Here is a 24,988-nt window from a genome sequence, read left to right as displayed (position 1 = left end):
AAGAAGGCCCGAACTGAATTTGCAAAATTTAAAATGTTACACTGATCCACTGACACTTCAGGTAAAGCATGCATGGATTGATATGTTAAAGTCAGTAATAGACCTAAGTCTTTGGTGACAAAATGTCACGGACCCTACATATCGACGGCCCGGCAGTAATTTTCACAGGCTTTTGGGCCAAGGAACCACATTTAAGCACTGCCTATAATAATCACAGGCCTATATTTAGGCTTACTATATAGGCCTACTATCCTGGGCCTACTCAATAACGTACAATTTAACCTTTTCCATGTTTTCTCTTCTTTTTTCTTTCTTGTCAATCACTAAAATTAGTAGAAATTTGATATTGCGTCCTGTACCCTTCAGAAAGTGCCCTCCCTCAATACTTCTTACATGCATAGGCCTATACTAAATTACGTGCAATTTAACTTTTCTCTTCTCTTCTCTCTTCAATTTTTCTCACTTTCTTTTCTTTTTCTCTCCTTTCCCCTTTTTCTACTTGTCAGTCACTAAAGTACTGGGGAAATATGATATTGCGTCACACACCCTTCAGAAAGCCCCCCCATGATCGATGCACATGTTCGCCATAGGCCTACATCCGGCACAAGCGCCTGCGAAACCTTGCAAACACCTGCGGTATATAAACGAAAGAATAAGAACACACATCGGACAACTTCCGAACATGTGTATTCGAGCACACTCCGTTTCAAGTTTTGTGCATGCACAAAACTTGAAACGTATTGTCGACGGACTAAACAAACATCACCTAACACGAAACGCATTTGGCGGATAATAGCAGGACATATGAAGAACATAAAACGAATATTTACGAACACTAACGGATTTGCTAAAATACCATCCGTTTCTTATACGGAAGACCGATCCGGTGTAGTGTGACACTAACACGGTCTGGGTCAACGTACATCACCGAATGCAAAAATATGCTATCCGGTGGTGAAGGCCTCACAGGAACGTATTTGCAACGAACACGGGCCGAGTGCAACGAACAAAGAACGAACATGAACTAAAGGAGAGCGAACAAACTCCGGCAATATGCAGCACCATACGAACACACATCGGATAAATACCGAACATGTGTATTCGGTACACTCCGTTTCAAGTTTTGTGCATGCATAAAACATGCCGACGGACTTAACGAACATCACCTAACACAAAACGCATTTGGCGGATGATAGCAGGACATAAAAAGAACATAAAACGATCATTGACGAACAACAACGGATTTACTAAAATACCATCCGTTTCTTGTACGGAAGACCTATTCGGTGTAGTGTGACAGACCTATTAGTAGATAGCAAATGTGAATGTTATCTTCAGCAGATAGCAATTATTGTCAATACTGTTTGTTATCTTCAGTAAATAGCAATTATGAATACCATTATTTTGCTATCTTCAGTAGACACCAACTTTTAAGATGGTAACTTGTGTGCCAAGTAAGTCAACTCAGATTTTCGTCGATCTTTTTGAATTGTTATATCACAGACAGACTCGATATTTATTAAAGTGTACCTTTGTCAAAAATAAGACAATCTTTTGATGTGTTTCACATAATTAGTGCTCAAAATTATTGTAGGCCTACTGTACGTACCTTGAAGATTATCAGAATGAAGATTTTCGAAAGTTTAATTAATAGTTATCGATACTATAAAGGCCATTTATAATCATCTGAAACAGTGTGCGGAATGGGCAATTTTCAATGATTTGGGGATCTTTTAAGAGATGAAATGATCAAAATCAGGGGTCATCCCGCGGTCTGTTTTGGTTCAATTCAGGGTCTTTCGGAGCTGCGCGGTCCTAAAACATGTGTCTTTCCAGGATAATTGGGGGTAAATGCCTCCATGGGGCCCTATTTACCATGTTTACCGTTGACACAAAGTTACCATACATCGAGTACTTTTTTCATTGAAATGTGCATTTACCGTCATATTGTAAACATGTGGCAGAGGTTGTTATATAACATTAAATACCGTTTGGATATCTCTCTCATCTGAGGACCGATCCCTGTCTCAAAATCTGGATTTGCGCCCTCAAATACTCGTAACTTCCCGTGGTTTAATCTGTAACGAAAGTGCTATTTATTGTAGTTTAGGTAAGTACCACTTTTTACGTTATAAATATTTTATGTTTAACCATAAATAGCGCTGATGCAGGTAAATTAAATAAACCACGTCCACCACGACAATAACAACAACACAACAAAGATACTCCAGCATGAAAGACCAATAAAATTATGCTTTTATTCAACCATTTCGTGAACCAACTCGTTTTCAGAATGCAATTTATATTTAATTACAAGAGTGCGAGTTGTTTTGGGTAGGAAGGTGGGTGGGGGTGGGTGGTGTGTGGGGGTGTTCGTGTAGCAGGGGTGCGTGTGGGGTGTGCTTATGTTCGTGTGTTATGTGAGGTGGGGTACTTGAGGTGTGTTTGTGTTGTGGTGTGTGTGGTAGGGGTGCGTTGATTTTTAAAGGACTCTATACAGGGTAACAAGGGGATATAGAGCGTGTTAAGACACTCTACAGGGCAATAGGGGGTGATGTCTCCATTTGCCCTGTAGAAAGTCAGGAATGTTAGACATTTTCCTAGTCAACTGGGGAAGATCGGGCTCTATTATGTGCCAACTGGGTGTCCCCATTTTCATGGTTACGCAACCTGTATAAAATGTGTGAATCCCCGATTGAAGGGAAAAACAGGTGGGGGTGTGTGGGGTGGGGTGTGTGTGTGTGTGACAGTAAGAGGGAGTAGAAAAGTATCATGCATAAGAGTAGGGATGTGGGACGGGCAGGTGGGGTGTGTGAGAGAAGGGGGAAAGTAGAAAGATGGTGGGCTGATGTGTGTGGTGGTGGGTGTAAATATGCTGTTTGGTGCTCTGAATAATAATAATGTGACAAAATAATTATTACTCTTTTGCTATACATTCTGGTATATACATAATGTGTTTTTACATTTAAAAACGATTTTCAAAAATACAAATAGACATCGTAACTATTACAGTTTAGAGTAGAGCCTACTTTGCATTTCTTTATAGAAATATATAATTATTAGTACTGATCTTGATACCTTCATAATTATTTTAAAATATGAAAGCAAGCAACAAGCAATATTACTATTATTCTCATGTGTGTATGATTGAAATACACGCAATGGTCATTGCGCTAGCTGCAAACATATATACCCAAATATCACAAATCGACAGATATCTGACTGGTGCCTTGTATTAATATTTGCGATACCTATGACATTGTCGCTGATAACAGGGAAAACATTTGTGCGTTTGATAATATATATTGATAAATGTATGATTATAAGTATTTAGAAGACAATTTCACAAACATAGAACGCGCATTTCCGTTTTGAGAACAATTTAACGAACTAGTTTCGGGTTTTTATACGATCAAAAAAGGTTATATTTCATGCCTGCGAGCAATAACAAAACCGAAGCATTAATTCTGTTATAGGCAACCATTAAACAATCTAATGAGACGCCGGGATGAGGCGACACAAAAAAACCTGTTCCACTTATGCGGGAAATAACCCATTTAAAAAAATGTTTCTTGAGCTGTACTGTATGTGGAACCATAAATGGTTCTACAAAGAACAGAATAGGGTTCTGTAGAGGTTAGAAAGAACCATTTTATACCTGAAAAGGGTTCTGGAAAGAATTATTTTTGGGTTTCTTCAATATTCAAGAACCTTTTCGGGGGGCATTGGGGGAAGCAAAGTGAATTTAGGGGGGGTGTAAATCGACAAATTTTGTGCAAAATTGCCGCAAAAAGTGGAAATTTACGTAATTTGGGTTTCTTTGCCTCGAAAGAAAGATATTTGGGGTAAGGAAATGCCCTTGCCCCCCCCCGTAGCGCCGCCACTGTAGACAGCCAAGATTCGTTGTATATTTGAGTGAATTTGTCTCCCTGTCTGTTTTAGAAAGGTTTCTACAGTTTTGATCTTTTATTTCAGTAAGAAATGTTTTATATAGCATGGTCAAGTTTACGGTACGACGTCTTGTGAATACACATAATCACTTTGACCATGGTCATTTTGACCACCATTATACTCCGGAAGCGTATCACCTTCGGCTTGGACAGAAACATGGTCAATTTGACCATCATACTCCGGGGGTGCATCACCATTTACGGCATGGGCAGGTTCGGCATAGTCGTGACTAGTGAGCTGCGTCATTTCTGTATCATAAGGTTTATACCCTGCGGTAATTCGATTCTCGTCCAGGAGAGGTCCCCAGTCCCAAGCCGGCTTCAGCATGATTCTTATACGCTAAAGTACAAAAGAAACAAACAGGAAATGGTTTTGTAATTTAATAAAACCGAAACATAGGCTTATACAGTTCGTGATGCTTAATTAAGGCATAAGTGTGATTATCTCAATATCTTTAAATTAGTCATGATATTTTTATTATTTTGTACATAGGCTAATAATTATTATGACGATGATTGACTGCTTGAGATATCATACTTTAGCAATGCAATCTGTAGTTAAACTAATAATTACTACAATAAATAACTACCAAAATTAAAAAGAAAAATTGTTATGTATTATCTGTAGGCCTATACCTAATAATAATAATGTACAACCTGAAATAGGCAAATTCACCTAAAACATTTGAAGCAACTTTTACACATTTTAATTTGTTTGTTTTGATATATTATTTTGTTTAAACAAATTATAATATTTGTACAGCTCAACTTACCGTACTTTGCCTAACCAGACAGTCCATGCCAAAATTGTTACTACACCTTTACATTTCATCGAATCTCTTTTGATGTCTGTCATTTTGAACATCATACTTGAAAGATGTATGCTATGTAGAAATTTTATTTTGCAATTTCATAATTTGCATATTATTAGCATATTTGCAAGAAAAGTATGAAAATCAATAAATATGAATGAATGAAACTGTTAGACAGATTTTGATATTTTTGCTTATTTTTCCTTTTTTGCCCCAAAATGTGTAAAAATCACAATTTTTTGGATGACCTATATTTTCTTTGAATATTTATCAAATTTCTTAATTTAGGTATAATACAGTGCAGAAAAAGATGTCAAAAAATCTGTTAAAACAGATTTCCAATAAATTGTTCCATTTTCATTTTTGGGTTAAATACTCAATTTTCATGCGCGGGATATTTGAAACATAAAATGAAAACATGTCCATTGCACTTTTTCCTCGAGATGTACTATAATATCAAGGTTACGGATATATTATAATCCCTTCTTATCTTCACTGATCCATCAGATACCTATTGTTATGAATGATCAATGAAAAGATTCAGAATTGGGCTACTAATGGTCTTGTCAAGTATCTATAGTTATTTTCATGACTGTGTCAACTCAAAAATCATGCAAGGTCGAATGTAGGAAAAGTATGATCAGTTGAGCTGTAGTGCGCATAAATACAGGTGCACACCAACCAAGAAAAACAAAAAAACGCACCTTTTCAAATGGCCCGTCAAATTGCGTGAATACTCCATATATGGCATAGAGAGGCACGACAATGAATGATATCAAAGTCAGCATCCATCCCAGAGCTTCAGCCCAGTCAGGGTAGATGTATTCACCTATGTAGGCTTTGCTGTAATAATAGAAGCTGAAAAAAATGATAACCTGAAAAAGGAAGGAAAATAGACAAATTATGCTATAAATCATTTTGTATGAAATCACTACTATATTACAAATGTTGCCAAAATGTTATTGCAAAATATTTTATTTAGCAAACATTTTTGCAAAAATGTTTTGTAAACGCTTTGTAAAATAACATTATGTTAGAATGTTTTGTATCATGTTATAAAAACGGGGTTTTTTTACCGACAAATAAACGTTTTCTGTAAAACGTTTTGTGTTTGCTACGAACAATTGGCGACAGTCTAATACCATGCCATTGAAATCAGGCGGCATATGAAGCGCAACACGTGACGTACGAGGCTGGCGAAGATACAGGGCTGACAGCCCCATTCAAAATACACGGTTAGCAATTACAAATGGAAAATTAACATACTTGCAGTGGGGTACTTTGTCGAACCCCGACGGTTTTAGAGTAAGATAATTTTGCTTTGACACCACATAACAAATTTAGAATTGTTTGTGAAGATTTCATGATTATGTGTTAATCCAATGGCGACCTCAAAATTGGCGATATCGCTTCCATCACCGCCTGATTGAAATGCAGTAGTTTTCGGCGTTCAGAACAGTTTGAGCCAGCTTTGTACTTACTCCAAGAGCTATGGGTGTAAGGAAACCCCAGCAGAAGTTCCAATACGGTTGCAATAGCGGTCTATATCCCAACATAGATTCTATGTCCTGATTAAATCTTTGAATTCCTTTAACAAGAAAACATAAATAATTTTGCCAATTAGATCGTGCACGACGAACCCCTGAGACAAGGAGAAAATACACGGTTGCAATGATGCCGCTTTGGCGGGGATTTTAAACTGCATTTCATCACCCACTCGTGTTTCACGTGTAGACAAAAGAATGATGAAAATTTACAACAAAATATAAGATCATTTTAAGCGCCTTTAATGCATCCAATTGGGCAGTCTCAACAACAGTTTGGTGCGGATGGGACCCAGCAATGGCCGAATGAATTCTAGGCTCGTTAGATTCGTCCATATACTAGGAGATATGATTATCAAGAGAAGAAGAAAATGAGTATGAAGAACGAAGGAGGAGGAGGAAGAAGAAGAAAACAAAAAAAAGAAGAGGAAGAGGAAAACATAAATAAGAAGTAGAAGAAAAGCAAAGAAAGAATAATTGTTGAAAGAAGATATTCATCCCTTAATAGTGTCGGTCCCAGCCGATTTGTGCCCCTTCGTCACTAATAGTACGGTACAAAACTCGAACAAATTCGTGTGAAGAGCGCAAAAATTGGTACTTTGGGGGCTAAATTGCTAAAATGGCCAAATATGAAGTTTGGTCAAAAACCCATATATGCCAACAGGCTCATTTTTGCAGGAATCATCATGTAAGTTGCATTCCTTGCATCATTTACTTTCTGAACATGTATACTTTTATATACTTATCATCAGGCCCGTACGCAGGGGGGGGGGTGCGTGGGTGCGACCGCACCTCCCCAAATTTGCAAAAAGTACACAAAAAGTCCCAAAATTGAACAATTTGCGAGCTGTTTTTTACAGTTTTTTGGTCAAAAAGGTCCAAATTTGAGGGGAAAGTCCACTTTTCACAAAATCGCCCCCCCTCCTTTGGAAAAAAGTCCACTTTTTCAAAATCAGCACCCCCCCAAAAAAAAAAAAAAAAAATCCTGCGTACGGGCCTGCTTATCATCATTACTTTTAAAGATACAATACAAAACAATGTCTAAAATCCCACTTTGAGTGATCCTCCGTGCCACCTTAAGGTATGAGAACACAATCCAACCTCACTTTAGTGGGCTCACCCCACTGTGGCCTTATTATCTGGTATATATATTCACCAAACAAATGGTGGATAACAATTTCGGTATTTTACTCAAGTGTCATAACACTAAATGACCCGCTCTGTCCGCAGCAGTATCAGGTTTGGCATCACCCTGGATGATAGGAGTATATTCAGAGAGTAGATATTCTTGAGAGGGCACTCTATTCACGTGGTTTCTTTTCCAACGCTAAAAGATCACGAATTTTGGTGGTTTGCAAATGAAAAGTGTCCGCACTATCGATTGATTACGTAACTGTTATGAATAATTTATTAGGTTTTTCAATGCAATCGCCTCGACCCATTAATACATATTATCTGTATTATCAAATTACTTGGAATAGCAATCTGGTGAGTTCACTGAACTACGCCCTAATACTGATGGAGTTTTAATGGCGTTTAATGGCGCTAATCCTCTCCATACACAGATGAACAAATACAATAGATGAAGGTCAACACGTATGACCTCCTATGTGACATGTTATATGTGATGTACAAAAACCTGAATATCATAAAGATCAGTATTCGTTTGTGCATATGAACTGCACATTTACGTTGCTAAATATTACTCATTATATATAATGACCAATATTGGTATTATGACAATACGGTATATACATTGCAAATAAAACGACTAATAGATCCTACTATCATGGCGTCAGGTCAATGTTCATCATACCCCGTATGTTTCTTAAAATTCATTCATATTTGAGACAAATTGCTGTGACAATTTTATAGGTGCACAGGTAGATCCGTGTTTTTTTAAATTTTCATTTCCTTTTAATGAAAGAATTAAGGTTTTCCACTGCACCGGGGCGTCAAGGGTGATACTAATTTTAATGCTATATTTTCAAAACGAATACGTGTTCCCGGTTGGCTCTATAGCGATTTCACAGAAAAGGTATTTCTAGTGCAATGCAGCGTCTGACTCTAGCTGAGAGCGTAGCCTAAGTCTTTCCGGACTCCAAAAAGGGCTCTCCATACACAAATGAACAAACACAAAGGAGGGTAGTCTCCTCCTTGACCAGCTTGATTTCGATGGAGCGGAACCAAATTGGCTGCGGAGGAGACGGGTCATTTGGATATGCAAATGAGGTAGTGTCGCTGCCCTGGTATATTGAAGACTGCAGCCCGAGTGCGGCCCGAGGGATTAATTCCGCTTTGCTTGCAAATACCGTATTAGTAGGGATGACCACTGTTAATACAGTTTCCACTAGAACGATTTTTCATTTACTGTGTGCGTGCACTCACACACGTATTGTCTATGGAGAAAGTGATCGATACAAGAAATCCCAGGCCTGTTAAATGGCGCACATACTTGTTTTGATCCAAATGTGGGCCTATATCAGGGTGTTTCAAGAAATTCCTGATTCCACCAGAAAACATTAACCAAACTTTTTCCTGTTTGGTCAGTAAATAGAGAGGACCTTCTTTCATGAAGAGATCAACTTTTTTTAATGAAAAATTTAATGAGATGAGAACTACAACAGGTTGAAGTGACACCATTCCGTGCATCAGGTGTTCAAACGCAATTATCTCCGAATTTGGAGTGAATCAGACAAGCAAACTTACATACTCATAAAATTTAACTATTTTTGAAGACAAAATGTGCAGGATGTTAAGAAATTTAAGAATGTTTAAGCCTACCGCGGCCCATCTCAAATCTTTTACTTCCCCGTGCACTACTCACTACCTAGTCTGTGTTACAGACCGTGTACCTATAACCATAGGGAGAGAAACTACTGGGAACCACACACTCTCGGAAACCATAGTGGGCACATGCACACACAGTGTATTGCTCAATGTAGTAAAGATAACCTTTGAGTTGGAGCAAATTTCTCAAAATTGGTAGTGATTAATGTTACCAAACTTATGCCATGATGAAATATAATAATTTTTGAAGATAAAATGTGCTGACCTTAAAAGATTGAACAATGTTTGAGACTACCGCTATTCATTTGCAATAATGCACTTATTGTTCATCTCCTCTATGGAGATATTTTCCATGGCGGCCATCTATGATCATGCTTGAGGTTTCACCAAACAAACCATGGGTTTTGAGGTCTTATATTTTTAGTTGTATGTCAACAAAATCGATTAAATTTTCAGGATGATCTTATTTTCATGTTGTTATAAGCAAATATAATGTTCCAGATAACGCTAGTTAATAAATACATTAAGAAAAAGTACCTTAAAGTTGCACTTTCTGTTAGTATTCCTTTTGGACTTTAACTTTTAACATGTTCTAGCAGCCCTATATAAAACCGTGACACTCGAAAGGCCATATCTCTGGAATGAAACGTCCGATTAAGATTATTTAAACGCCAAAATGTTTCTTTCATCAATTCCAAGCCACTAAGTTAGGTCTGAATCAATTTAAATGTACTTCAATTTTTAGTGGACATGCCTAGTATTAGTTTTGTAAATACCCACCATTTAAATGTCTACACGGTTTGAGTGTAGCGACCGGCGCGGCCCCACTGGAGTGAGATTGGTTTCTGCTATCATACCTTATATGGCGATATTAAAGAATAATTAACTAACCATATACGTAGCTAATAATCACACAGCAGAGGATACCGATGACAAATAACGAGAAACCTGCTGCGTACCAATCCATCAATGTTAGTACATAGAATCCTCCCTACAATATAACAATGGTTATTGTATGTTAAAGGAACTGAAAAGTGGGTTATCAAGGTAATGAGCATTTCAAATATATTACGTAACTGTTAGGAAGAATAACTGATGAAAATCATTAAACAATAATGGAAAGGACATTAGTTATATTAATATCTATAGAGTGGCCCATTTATTCAAGTGGCGTACCGATCTGAGGAAAAGGGGGAGAAGATACCAATGTTTGCGACTTACACGTTATTTAACACTGTTTCAGATCAAAGCTAACCTCGTTAATTTAGTATCAAAATATCGTTTTGTGCGTACTTCGTAGATCGTACGTATAAAGTTATATTGTGACGGTTACGGCACGAAATGAATGTGAGTCAGCGAAATGAGTTCGCAATTTTGCCTCCTTTGGCAATTTTGTCCCTGTATGTCACTGATATAAATTGCTTTGGTGATTAAAATCATATCAGTAACAACTGAACAAGCGACGCGTGCAAGTTCTAAAACCGGATTTTCGCAACGAAATTGTTTCAGTGATTTTATTTCGATTGTGGCATAATCTTCATCAAACATATTACCTGTGTCACACACGGTATACTGAGGCAGAAGAATATGAGGCATAAACCAAACGTTATGAGGGGTTTCAAACGCTGTCGATGTGGAGGAAGAACATCCATGATGGCTGTAATCACCGTCTCCATCATGGCAAACTAGAACAAATATCAATAAAAAATATTGTTGTAAAAAAAAAAACCTTCATTGAAGTTCATCTTCGTTTCTGGAAATCAGAAGTCTCAAACCAAATTCATATTGAGTCACCTGGACATTTTGTGAACTTAGACCAGGTCAAGATCTTGGACAGAGACCACAGATGGATTGAAAGAGGCGTCAAGGAGGCAATGAAAATCAAAATTAACCAGCCATCACTGAACAAAGTCGGGGGCAGATTACAAACTTCCTGGAGTCTATGAGACTGTGATATAGTCAAAGGTCAAAAGGTTATGGCCTGATGATACACATCACAGTCTCAATCTTGCTGATGAACGATAGCGAGCCATCTGGAAATTCCGGGTAGGAAAAATGCCTTGTGTTTGGATCAAAAGTTTTAAACTTTAATCATTTAATATTTTGTTGTTTTTTACTAGTATTATATTTAGAGAATAAAGGTATTGTTTTTCGCCGCTGTCGTGCATCTATCGTCTCATATAACACGGGCGACATCATTATTTTAAGTAAAACAACGCCTCGTTGTTTTACGCCGAAAATAATGATGTCGCGTGTTATATGAGACGATAGATGCACGACAGCGGCGAAAAACAATACCTTTATTCTCATTCTTAAACACTTCAATTCAATTGATCATAAATAAACCAAATTTTAATCAAATTAAATCCTACATTTTACAAGGATTTACCTAGGGCTTAGAATCGATCAGTCCGGTTGTTGCTAATGCACCTCCGATTGGTTCAAATAGCGCGTACGTGTATCGCGTCGACACGGACGCGCTAAAGTGTGATATCGTGTCATATCACACGGGTAAGAACCAATAAGATTGCAGAAACATTCTCAAGTGTTTAAGAATTGTTGATAGTTTTATATACACCATTCATAAACACTTGAGAATGTTCTTATTGGTCCTTGCCCGTGTGATATGACAGGATATCACACACTTTAGCGAGTTTGTGCCGACGCGATACTCGTACGCGCTATTCGAACCAATCGGAGGTGCATAGCTACAACGGGACTGATCGATTCTAAGCCCAAGGTAATTTCTTGTAAAATGTAGAATTTAATTTCATTAAAATTTGGTATACTCATGATTAATATATTTATTTGAATTGAAGTGTTTAAGAATGAGAATAAATGTATTGTTTTTAGCCGCTGTAGTGGTGCATCTATCATCTCATTCAACACACGACATCATTATCTTTGGCGTAAAACAACTCGGCTTCGCCTTATTGTTCTCCTTAAAATAATGATGTCGCCCGTGCTATATGAGACGATAGATGCACTCCAGCGGCTAAAAAACAATACCTTTATTCTCTAAGTAATGTTTACATAGCACCACCTGTTGCTTTATTTCTTATTCAATAATATTATTTTATTAAGTTTGCCAAAATAATTATTTTAATATCCATATATTTTAACGGTTATACCTTACCTCACTGTCCATACCGAGTGTTAGCAACATGAAGAAAAACAAAAAAGACCAAAGTTGTGGCACGGGTATTCTAGACAACGCTTCAGGGTACACAACAAAGGCAAGGCCGGACCCTACAAGAACAATTCAAGTGACATGATTTTAATTTCATGACTTCATGGGTTATATATATAGGGGGACGGTTTAAGGTCATTGTGATTCGTCATTATGGAATCCACACATAATTTGTTATTTAATACATACCACTATCGACTACGTCAGCAATTGGTACTCCACTATCCTGTGCCATAAATCCGAGTGTGCAAAAGATAGCAAACCCAGCGAAGATACTAGTGCTGCAATTGGTGAACGCTACCAATAAAGAATCTCTGTAAAACGAAAAAAGAGCAACTTCATGATAATGGAACACAGCGTCATCATCCCTATATCTTCGTGTCACAAATTGCCGTGATAGTACGATGAATCCTCTCGTTTTTCAACAGATACGCATGGCGATTTTGTTCGAGATAGGCCGAGCGACTCAGGCTAAGCATACCATTTTCACACGATATGAGATTCCACAGAGCCTGCCACAAAGTTTCTATTCTATGTTTTTCGATTTGCGCATGATCAGTATCCCATATGATATTTCTATTACAAGAAAATTTGTTTGTTGTCAGGTAAATCCCAGGTTTTATTTTTAATACCCTAACTGGAAATTAAATACACTACTTAGCGGGGACCGGTATTTTGTTGTGGATATATTTTACTGCATTTTACAAGTAACGATTTTGATAATCAAAATAAAATTGTGATATATTCAACTGTTTGAGAATTCCAATTCTATGAAGGAACACCTGTATTAGAAAATTAAATCACACGTCTATACAATACACACTATGCCACAAGTATGAAGTTAATCGCACAGAACACAACCGCGAAAAACATTAACATTAACCACAGAACAGACTATATAGACCCGTTCCACATAATTGAGACCGTTTTTATCGTTCACGGGAATCACGGGGACACACACACAAAGTACACTGCTCAATTTAACAGTTTGATCCTGATTGTGATCTCCAATGAACACAATTACACATCTTTATGCGTACCTGTAGCAGTTATTGTGAAACTTGTTGTAACTCGACATTGTCAGCAAACCACCAAAGGAAACTCCAAGAGAATAAAAGATCTGAATTGATGCGTCTTTCCAGGGCTGAAATTAGAATGTGTAGACTATGAATTTAAAGAAATTAATCTCATTGGATATCATAATATGGAAACAACACATTGAATGAACAGAGACGAGGGGCATTCTTTCTTAATATTCATATTTTCCACTTCCGAATGGAAACATCCGCTCAAATTTTCTTCAAAAACTTTTATCAGCCGCCAGCAGATACCGACGGATTATTGTAATGAGCGGAAATGAGCAAAATACGGGTGTTTTCATTTGATCTAATTAAAACAAAAATCTTACCCCGGGTGAGGCTAACTCATTGACATCGGGGATAATGTAGAACCTGATTCCTTCCAGGGCACCCGGTAGAGTAGCTCCTCGTATCAACAGGATTATGAGTACAGCGTACGGGAATATAGCAGTGAAGTATACCACCTGTCACACAGAAAGATAAAAGAATAATGGGAATGGGAAGCAATTGCAAGTTGTTACTTAAGTAATCCTAGCATCCTCTTTTTATGACATTGTTCAGTAGATTTCAACGAAAAAAAGCTTATTCCCAAAATTTCAGTTGATTCCGACTTTGCATTTGCTAGTTATGCATGATTTATGTGTATTACACTGCTCCATAGTAGTAAATTCGTTCTGGTATTCCAGAACGAAATTCAAATTTGACGATATTTTTGCCAAACGAATTAATCTGCAAGAAATATTTGTTACAAAAACATTATGTAGCCAGAGGTTTCCAGTGGTATAAAAATCTCAACTTTTTTTAACGAAAAGTGTAGGGATGATGCTGTGAATCACGAAATGCCCTTTAAAGTTGGAAATGTCGAGAATTTAGATTTCAGCCGGTAAAAGCAAACACAGATCCAGTAATGCTAAGGTAAAACATCAAAAGATCCACACAGCTCGAGAAATTGTGAGAAACGTAAATCACAGCTTGAAACGGTAAGACTTTGCAAAGCTCGGTTTAGGGATGAGACGCCACCCCTATTGTTCAGTTGGCTCCAAGTGTCGGGGTTGATTTCACCCCATCCTCGGCATGATGTGGTCAACTATGAAGGTTATCTAGCTGTTATCTGTACGGTTTGGGCTCCTTAAGTGGGATGTACACTGCAGTACAGTTGTCGTTTTTAAGATATGAGGTAATAAAGGCGACTCACTTTTCCTGATGATTTGACTCCTTTAATGAGACAGAGGAAGACGATAAACCAGATGGCTGCTAGGCAATAAAGAAGCTCTAATCTCACCTCGCCTAAATCTCCGACATCGTCAGTTATCTGATGAACATATCGACTAAAACGGCAACGGGAAAAGTGTTTGGATTGATTAACAATGCACTTTAAAACGACAGGTAATTTTTACGCAACGTTGGGTTTGATGGACAACTCAACATCGGTGTTCTTATTCTCGATTTCAGCAGAAAATGTAGACTGAATAAAAAGTTAGCTTGCAGCCTGACACAGAGACAAATTCCATACAATTACTGTAACTTACAGACTGTTTCACGTCAACATACGCATTTATTAATAATTATTTAGGTATATCCTTTACTTCCATTATGCTAATTCATCTTTTGGGAAAGCTTTCGGGAAATCCCATAAGCTTTTGCGATGTAATCCTAAATACGCCACGCCGTTGCGCAGATCGTTAACAATCGTCGTTATTCGCCGTAGAAGTGACGTAAATAAGAGGATTAACTACCACACCAATAGATGAATACAATATTAAATAGGTGGCCCTGCACTACATCGTTCACGCGGTACCTATATGCATTGATTATGCTGATTACTCGCACCTGTAAGATTAGTATCTTTGAAAAGAGCGGTATTGTATTCAGTCTATGTTTGCAGACATACACAGGTGATGAGTGCAATCTGCTTGTAGTGCAGGGCGATCTATTCAAAAATTGTATTCATCTATTGCTATGGTGGTTAATCCGATTATCACGTCACTGCAACGGCGAATACTGCATGTTGGACTGCGTTACTACGTTCTGTGATTTCGCAGTAACAATGTGCGCTAAGGCATTACGTATGTGGGGTCAAAAACGTAAAGGCTTATCGGATTTCTCGAAAAGGTGAATTAGATATTACTTACAACCAATACTCCTCACTAGCTCTTACAGAGTCATTGGTTCTAATACTCGTGTTATCTGTGCTGTCGTAGCAATTAGGAGTATTCCATTCGTGGTCGCATCCCACCCATGGTAGATCCCTCTGACATGACTGATACATATAGAATATGCACCACGCAATGATCACAATGTAGTAGATGGCTACTAGAGATGAGATTATCACCATTCCGAGACCAACACCTAATTGTGAAAGAAGGAGAAGCATTTCTTATTGTGAAGGTGGTTTTTATTTTGTAAGGCAAGCGCCTAGAATAACCGTTACACGATGTAAACATCAGTTGAAAGAACATCAGATTCCAGTGCGTGAGGACCCGAGTTCGAGCCCTGGGGGATGATGAAAATGTTCCCGTGAAAGTAATTGCGCTAGCTTGAAATTCCCTTAGAAAATTAACTGGCTGCCTAATTGTTCAGAACAATAGAAACCTGCTCCAACCTTACACGGTAAATAGCGGTGTGTCATGGGCCACAGTGGTCAGCGAAAATCTGTTAAGTGTGCAGAGGCCTTTGGGTTCGCATCGTGCACTAATAAATCCTCAAATTAAAATTTATATAATTATTGTCATTTCATTTAAGTATCGCTCTAGATATATTAAATGTTCAATTTGTGCACCTGATTTGTCAATGCTATTCAAACGAAAGCTTTCTCCCTCCTAGTTGACAGTGTCAAATCTAGGGTTTTGTTAAAGTGATGTCACCGACACGACCTCACTTTGCATCGTCGTAAAGTAATGTAATGAGAAAGACGTCTTGTCGTTTGAATAGCATTGACAAATCAGGTGCAAAATAAATGCAAAGCGCGTCTTCGTTGATTTTCAAACTTTATTGGAACAGTTGTTTTTGTTGTATTATATCCCCAGAGTTACAAACCTTCGGGTTTACAAAGGTAAACAAGATCCCGTTAAATATTCCTAAGGCCAGTGGTTATTCCCTCGCGCACCACTGAGGTCCCGGTTCAAGCCCCGGCGCGGCCCAAGGACCATGTACACTTTATCCCGATTCCATGCTCACTCTTGCAGGTTTTCTCCGGGATCTCCGGTTTCCTCCTGCTTTCCAAAATCGGTGAGTTGTTTGGTTATCTAAAACTTCCTTCACCCGATTGAATTTGGGGAGCTGCATAGATAATTGGTGGATGTTACAATCTAGGTTTGCGCCAAGTTCGGCTGCAACCAGCCTATAGTTGATGCGATCTGATTGTGATGATTCCCCGGGGATGATTCACCATGGCAGCGAAATTACAGCGCTTTCGTAAACAAAGTTCCACACAGTATTGTTACCTTGCGTTTGCTTTATAATCGGTTACCCAACTGAAACTATATAATACCAGCTCATTGCAATACCACACAGGTAAAACAGAAACATGTGTATTGTGGATTTAACCAGAGAAGATCTGATTTAACATAGTTGAGCTGTTTTCAATGAGTGTTATCTTGGTTTAATAGCTTTTAATGGGGTTTAAGTCCTGCAAAGGTCGTGGTGAATTCTACTGTAGACATGACTGCATTATGAACCTGTTAACAGTCTAACAGATAGACATATTAACAAGAATTTAAACCTACCGGTAAATATGGGGCTTATTTTCCACACTGTTATGGTTCCTTGACTTGCAAATTGTCCCAGTGCCAACTCCAGATAGAATAGCGGCAGACCAGCGACTATTAACATGATGATGTACGGGACGAGGAACGCACCTGCAAGGAGGAAAAGGAAATATTAAGGGAGTAATCAGTATTCATGCCATCAGGGGATGGAAACATTGAGGCACGAAGAGAGTGAACCTTAGAAAGTTCAAATGACGCTTATTTCATCAGGAATAACATACTGAATAACAATAAAGTTTGGAGTGATAACATTGAGCTTCTTTCAATCCTACATAAAAGGTATTCCATATTAAAATGCAATTCGTTTTATTTAATAACAAATCAAAACATCAGTGAACTGTAATCATGATTAGCATAACAACTCACCTCCTCCGTTTTGATAACACAAATAAGGGAATCTCCATACATTGCCTAGGCCTACAGCAAACCCTATGGTAGATAACACGAAGTCCATCTTATTATCCCACTGATCACGGTTCACGTTAGGAGCACTGACTCCCACGAAATCCACCTCCTTTGTGGCGCTACCATTCTGTTTTGCAACGCCATTGGGCTTGCCGTTTTGCTGTTGGGTTTAATGATGAGCAAAAAACTAAGTACACCTTTTATATAAACACATCAAAAAGTTCTCACTACTTTGAATGATCAGTGGCCATAAGTTTGAGCACAATTAAATTAAGCAAGACAAATTATTGATATGAACGTTCGGAGAATTTTGATAGCTGCTAAAAGCGAAATCGGAATGATGGAGAAATTCACGATTAAATGGAATTCGATGTGATTTTAAAAGCATCTGGAAGTGAGCCACAGTCAGTGTGTGTCCATCGATCGGTAAGAGATACCTCTGACCTTGGTTTATTTTATTTGAAGAGAATTATTAACCCTTAGGCCTCTGGTGCTTTTCGAGAAGGGAAGGAAGGAAGAAAGGAAAGAAAGAAGAGGATGAAGAGAACAGTTGTTTTCTCGGGTGCGGTCCGTATGCACAAAAGAGTTAGACCGGGTCTAAAGTTAGACCTGGTCTAAGTAGAATTTAGTCACAGTAGAAAGGACATTTTCCTTTACATTTGCATTTAGATATTTTGTATTATTTTTGATCTATGCATTTTTTTTAATGTTTAGAATTTACTATAGCTACTCTAGGAAGGAAATAAGAGTAAAGGACCATTCTTGATGGAATTAAATTCCACGGTCTAACTCTTTGTGCATACGGACCATTGGGTGCTACAGTTTGATCAGCTCGTAATCGGCGGGAATTGTTAGGCTTTTACTACTACGCCAAAAAGTAGATCCGCATTAAGAGTGATATACGGTAGTTGATCTGTCTGGTCTACAATTTGCGTGTTAAAGAAAGTAGACAAAGGTATAGGACTTCAATTAATAATTTGTGATGCTTCTTGCGAGGTGTCACCACACAATTCTCGAAATAAAATGTATTGATATTAATACGCGATGTTACAAGGCCCGCCGATTACGAGCTGATCAAAGTATAGACACGTGACAGAAGATAACACGCCACGAGCGGGTGTACCTTGGCCGACCAAGCTTTTAGTGATGTAATGTCGCGATCGCATGATGACGCAATCGCATTTACATGTGATAGGGCCTATTCACGCTTGTAGTTACTTTGCGTATTGAGGTTGTTGATGTTTGGCAGGTTAGGTTTACGATGACGCTGCATTTTTCGAACCATATTTCATTCAAACATTTATTTCTCGGCGGAAGTACCCCCCCCCCTTAATGACGATGCAAATTTTCGAACCCTGTTCCTTTCAAACATTAATTACTAACAAATTTCTCCGCCCCGTTCAAATCAATTTGATTGTTTTAACTATGGATTGGGCTAAGTTATGTCCGTAGTAGAAACTTGTTTTCTAATATTTTAATTATGTTTAATTATTTAGCCAATGTCCAATACTATACGATAGCAATCAGAGGGGGCGAAACAGGATCTTATCAAAATGAAATGGACAATCTTGTCAAATAATAAGTTGGAGATCTTATCAAAGTGATAATAAACCTTATTAAAATGAACAGTATATCTCATCAAAACGAATAGTTACGGGATCAAAAACAAATGAGTAGGGATTCTATTGTAAAAAAAAAAATTAAATCATGTTTACAAAATGATGCCAAGAATGTGTTGAATGGCTAAACACAGTTTTGGAGTGTATTTCAACATGGTGAAATTGAACTTTATATTCGAAATTAAGGCTTATTTCGAAGTTCGGAGTAACAATATCAAAGAAGGTAAAATATTAAACAGAAAAATTAACAAAGAAGCCATGCACTTTGCATGCAAACTATCGAATATAATATTCAATTATAAATAATCAATTCACGAAGGTTACGTCTGAAAGAACAGCTATTGAACCATAACCTCTATCTGGATTTGTATTTCACGTGCTATTCCGATTGAAATCCACACTCCCTATGGAAGACATGACCTTAATCTTCCACACAGGGAGTGTGATTTTCAAATGGGGTTAACTAAATCATGTAAATGGGTGGCTCCATGTGAAATCTATAGGGTGGGTGGATTTCAACTATTGTCTGTGGCCAGCCATAATGTAATGAAGTTCAAACATGGCAAAAAATTAAAATCTGTGAATATCATCATGGAAATAAGAGGCTTATAAATTGTGGTTCCTGCAAAACCCTGATTATGTTTTTGAAGTTGTGGTATAATTAAGGGCTATGGTATGAGCGTTTGAACGGTATTTTTTGTGGGACATAAGAGCACATCAGACATAGCCTATCGAATTGCATTCTGAATACGAAGAATGTCCTTCTGATATCAAATAAATTTGATTTTTTTATTTTTTTATTTGCGATATAATACAAATTTGATGACAAATTATTAGAATTTGATATTTAAAAAAACTTTGATATATATAGTCCTCGAAGTATACTTAATAAATCTAATGATATGTACTTAAAGTGTATGTAGCTGGGGTGAAAAGCCGACGATCAATTGAAAATTTTGACCTTTCATATTGAAGATAAATTATACAGTTATGTCCCAAAAAATCCATATCTTCGATACGAAAGGTCAAAATTTTCAATTGATTGTCGGCTTTTCATCCCAGCTACATACACTTCAATTACATATTATTAGATTTAAGTTTACTTCGAGGACTGTTAAATATCAAAAATAAAATTTTTTAATCATTTGCCATAAAATGTGTAAAATATTCTTTAATAGTTCTGTATTTTTCTGGAATAGGGAGTAAGGTAAGTATATGCCGATAAGCTCCATATGTGGTAGGATCGTGTCACATCAATTGTCAAAACTACCAATATTTTTATGCCGTGTTGATAATAGAGTACATCATAACCTACTTTGCACACTTGAATGACCAAATTAAAGTTGAACTTGACTTGGTAACGAACTTTACATTTATAGTTTTTGTTCAAACGTTGAATAAACAGTAAGAAGCACGATTATATAATTAAGGAGCCAGAGGTTATATTATATTACTATAAATAGTAAGAGTATTAAATATTACTGTCATGCGCGTATTTTTTTTTTTTGGGGGGGCTTTGGGGGCTAACCCCCCGGGGTCAAAGCAGGGTGAGGCCAAAACGAAGGGGCGGCGGGAAGAAGAAGGGGCGGCAAAAAGAGGGGCGGCGGAAGAAGAAGGGGCGGCAAAAAGAATTAGTAAAGAAAAAAGGGCGGAAAATGTGAACAAATTGTACTACTATATATCAAAATGTATTGCTTTTGGGGCGGTAGCGCCTATAAATCCTTTTTTTTTTTTTTTTGCTCTTCACTTTTTCAAACGACCGTAAAAAAATTGGGGCAACCTTTTCGGGCTGTTGAGGAAGGGGCGGCAAAATTGATTTTCTTCAGCCCCCCCCGTGGAAGGGGGAAGGGGCGGCCACGGTACGCCACTGACTGTGTTATTTGGTTTTTTAAATGCGTGTTTTAAGCATCTAAATTGCGTCCTTTTTTTATTTCTATTTTTCTGCTACATTGATTTGTACAATAATCATCATCACCCTTCAGTATATAGGTACACTCATAAAAATGACCTTTTTGGTTCGTTGGCACAACTTAAATGAAATATGCAAACCCAACTTAAAAGTGCCATAGTTAGAATGACGTATCTCATGTTATAACAAGTCAAAAAAATACCTCGTGCATTCATTTTTTTGCACTTTTTTTTAATTCCAACAAATTTGTTGGGCTTATACAGACCCGTACGCGGGGGATGTTCGTACCACAGTGTCCTGGAAAGAAGTCAAAATCCGAATCCCCACCCCTCACAAAAAAATCTTAAAGAGTTTTGAGGTAACACGTTGCAGCAACGCTTCTGATTTTGCTCAAGTTAAGGGATCTGGAATGAGCGTTTCGACAGTATTTTTTGTGGGACATGAGAGCACATCAGACATATCGAATTGCATTCTGAATACGAAGAATGTCTTTCTGATATCAAATAATTTTCATTTTTGAAATTCACGATAATATACAAATTTTATGACAAATTATTAAAATTTGAAATTTTTCACATTTTTGATATATAACAGTCCTCGAAGTAATTTTTATAAATCTAATGATATATTCTTAAAGTTTATGTAGCTGGAAGGAAAAGCCGACGATCAATTGAAAATGTTGACCTTTCATATTGAAGATATGAATTTTGATCCCAAAAAGACCTAATTTTTTTTGGTGTGTTGGGAAAAAAATCCATATCTTCAATACGATATGTCAAAATTTTCAATTGATTTTCGGCTTTTCATCCCACCTATATACACTTTAAGTATTAATCATATACCGTATAAAGTTTACTTCGAGTACTGTTAAATGTAAAAAATATCAATTTTTAATTATTTGCCATAAAAAGTGTATTACATTGCGAATTTCAAAAAATCAAAATCATTCGATATCAGAAGGACATTCTTCGTATTCAGAATGCATTCGATATGTCTGATGTGCTCTATGTCCCACAATAAATACTCTCCAAACGTTCATACGGTGACGTAGCTAGGGGTGGGCAGGGTGGGCGACTCGCCCACCCTGGAAAAATCTGGGGGGAAATTTTGGAGTGAGAAGGGAAAAAAAAGAAAGGAAAGGGGAAAGAAAAAAAGAAAAGAAGGGAAAAAAAGAAAGGAAAGAAGAGAAAAGGAAAGGAAAGAAGGAAAAAAGAAAGAAGAGGAAAGGAAAGAAGAGAAAAGGAAGAGGGAATGGAGAAAGAAAGGGTCAAGAGGGAAGGAAAAGCAACAGAGAGGAAACCTGAATAAATAAAAAAGAGGGAAATGAAAAAACAAAACAGAAGCCTAAGAGGGATGGAGGAAGGAATAGGGAAAGTGGAACGAAAGAGGGGAAAACAACAACTTACATGTTTATTGTGGGGAAGCAATTCATACACAGGGGGAAGGAGTGAAAGAAAGGGGAAGAAATTGAAGAATATGAAGGACAGGGAATTTAAGGAAGTGAATTGAGGGGAAGTAATTTAAGTGAGTGTAATGGAATGGGAAGAAATGAGAGAAAGGGAAGAAACTGAAGAATATGAAGAAGACGGAAAGAGAAAGAATGGAAACTTAAGGAACACAAGTGGAACTAATTGGAAAGTAATTTAATGGAAGGGGGAAGGAATGAGAGAAAGGGGAAGAAATTGAAGAATGTAAAGATGAAGGAAAAAGAACGAAGGGGAGAAGAGGGAAATAAGGGGTGAATATAATAGTGAATGTAACAACTTGTTAAATCAACTCAAGAATATCAGTATTGTTTTATTGTATTGTTCTTACATTGTAAATTAATTTTTGTTTCCTTTCATATAATTCTAAAAACAAAACTTTACATTTTTTACATGGCAAAATATTCACATAAAAACGTTACAAATGTATGCAAGGTGGCATCTCCTCATGGTATAAAAATGCCCCAAACCCATGAGCTTCCGGGGGCTTCTCCCCCTGGATCCCCAATTATGTAAGTGTAAATTTCCAAATGCACACCCACTCTCGAGTTCTTAGAAGAATTGAAATATCCCAGATATACTTTTGTAGGTCCTGTGGTTCTTGAGTTATGTTGTAAATAGGGCTGAAACAACATCACTTTTGTAAAACGAACATAACTCATTATAGGAGGATTTCGTGATCCTGGCATCCTCTTTTTATGACATTTTTCAGCACACGATATCCACGAAAAAAGATTATTCCCAAAATGTGAGTTGATTCAGATTTTGCGTTTGCGAGTTATGCGTGATTATGTGTATTACACTGCTTAGCTACATAGGCCAGTGTATTTTGTTCTGGTATACCAGAACGAAATTCATATTTGACAATATTTTTGCTAAACGAATTAATCTGCAAGATATTTCTGGGATGTAGCCAGAGGTTTCCTGTAGTATAAAAATCTCAACTTTTTGGCAACAAGTAGGGGGGATGAGGCTGTGGATCACGAAATGCCCTTTTAACAAAAATCAAGCAAGTTTTCAAAGTATATGATTTGTATAATGAACTTTTGCAAAACATCAAAGTGTTATTTTTCAATAATATATTTAAAAATATTTAGATAATGAATATCGATTTTTTGGTTGCTTCGACCAACAATACTTCGTCTACTTTAAATATGCGTGCTTAGAAAAGTGTATATCAGATATAGGACATAAGTCAATGTGACATTCAATAATTGTGAGAGAATAAAATCATTACATGTGTAATTCCTGATTGCGCGCTGGTTCGAATCCGAACGGTACTGATTTTCTCTCTCCTTTATTGTAGTACCAGTTCACATTTGCTTCTTCTTTTAAATATAGTTTCTTTTAAGGGGTGGGGTATGAACGTTTGGACAGTATTTATTGTGGGACATTAGAGCACATCAGGCATATCGAATTGCATTCTGAATACGAAGAATGTCCTTCTGATATCAAATAATTTTGATTTTTTGAAATTCGCAATGTAATACACATTTTATGGCAAATGATTAAAATTGATATTTTTGATATTTAACAGTACTCGAAGTAAACTTTATAAATCTGATGATTTATACTTAAAGTGTATGTAGGTGGGATGAAAAGCCGACGATCAATTGAAAAGTTTGACCTTTCGTATTGAAGATATGGATTTTTTTCCTACCTCAGGTGGGATGAAAAGCCGACGGTCAATTGAAAATTTTGACCTTTCGTATTGAAGATATGGATTTTTTCCCCAAAACACCAAAACAAATTAGGTCTTTTTGGGAAAAAAATCAATTGATCGTCGGCTTTTCCTCCCAGCTACATACACTTTAAGAATATGTCATTAGATTTATAAAATTTACTTTGAGGACTGTTATATATCAAAAATATGAAAAATATCAAATTTTAATAAATCATAAAATTTGTATTATATCGTGAATTTCAAAAAATGAAAATTATTTGATATCAGAAAGAGATTCTTCGTATTCAGAATGCAATTCGATATGTCTGATATGCTCTCATGTCCCACAAAAAATACTGTCCAAACGCTCAAAGCGCTCATTCCAGATTCCTTAATTAAACCACCTTTTAGATATATAAAGTGAGAAATAGACTTACTTTTTCCATTGTTCACATTCAAATCCACAGATTGATAAGGTTCCTAACTTGATACATTCGTCACGGCCAATGCAATCTTTATGAATGACCATGGTGATGATGGTGAGCAGCACTCATTCAGTAATTTTCCAACACGCCTCTGCTTGTGAAACTTTTTGACACACTTTAATATGCAAATTATTGGTGACCTACTTGTTCAAAACAAACATTAAACTACGTCTCAACGCGACCAAATAAGAAGAATGTTGGCGAACTTCAAATCCGTCACTCATTTAGCAGAATTTAGCACAGTCATGTTTCTACCATTTGCCACAGTTTGTCCCAGCAAACACAAAACGT

The 24,988-nt window shown here is 37.1% G+C and overlaps 1 protein-coding gene across 1 annotated transcript; it reads right to left on the bottom strand.

The window, feature by feature from the left end:
• Nucleotides 1–4,005: 4,005 nt before the first annotated feature.
• LOC140160038 (sodium- and chloride-dependent glycine transporter 1-like) lies at nt 4,006–24,658 on the bottom strand. Its single transcript, XM_072183307.1, has 14 exons — nt 24,650–24,658; nt 17,499–17,697; nt 17,091–17,222; nt 15,498–15,714; nt 14,561–14,693; nt 13,695–13,829; nt 13,327–13,430; nt 12,476–12,600; nt 12,233–12,345; nt 10,650–10,781; nt 9,988–10,087; nt 6,244–6,350; nt 5,467–5,637; nt 4,006–4,290 (listed from the first exon to the last, which is right to left on the bottom strand). Exons 1-14 carry the CDS (start codon nt 24,656–24,658, stop codon nt 4,006–4,008), a joined length of 1,962 nt encoding a protein of 653 aa, XP_072039408.1.
• Between the last annotated feature and the right edge of the window lie 330 nt (nt 24,659–24,988).

Source organism: Amphiura filiformis, chromosome 9 (genome assembly GCF_039555335.1).
Source record: "Amphiura filiformis chromosome 9, Afil_fr2py, whole genome shotgun sequence".
Taxonomy (NCBI): Eukaryota; Metazoa; Echinodermata; class Ophiuroidea; order Amphilepidida; family Amphiuridae; genus Amphiura; species Amphiura filiformis.
The sequence above is the reverse complement of the archived record's forward strand: the minus strand, read 5'-3'. Positions and strand labels throughout refer to the sequence as shown.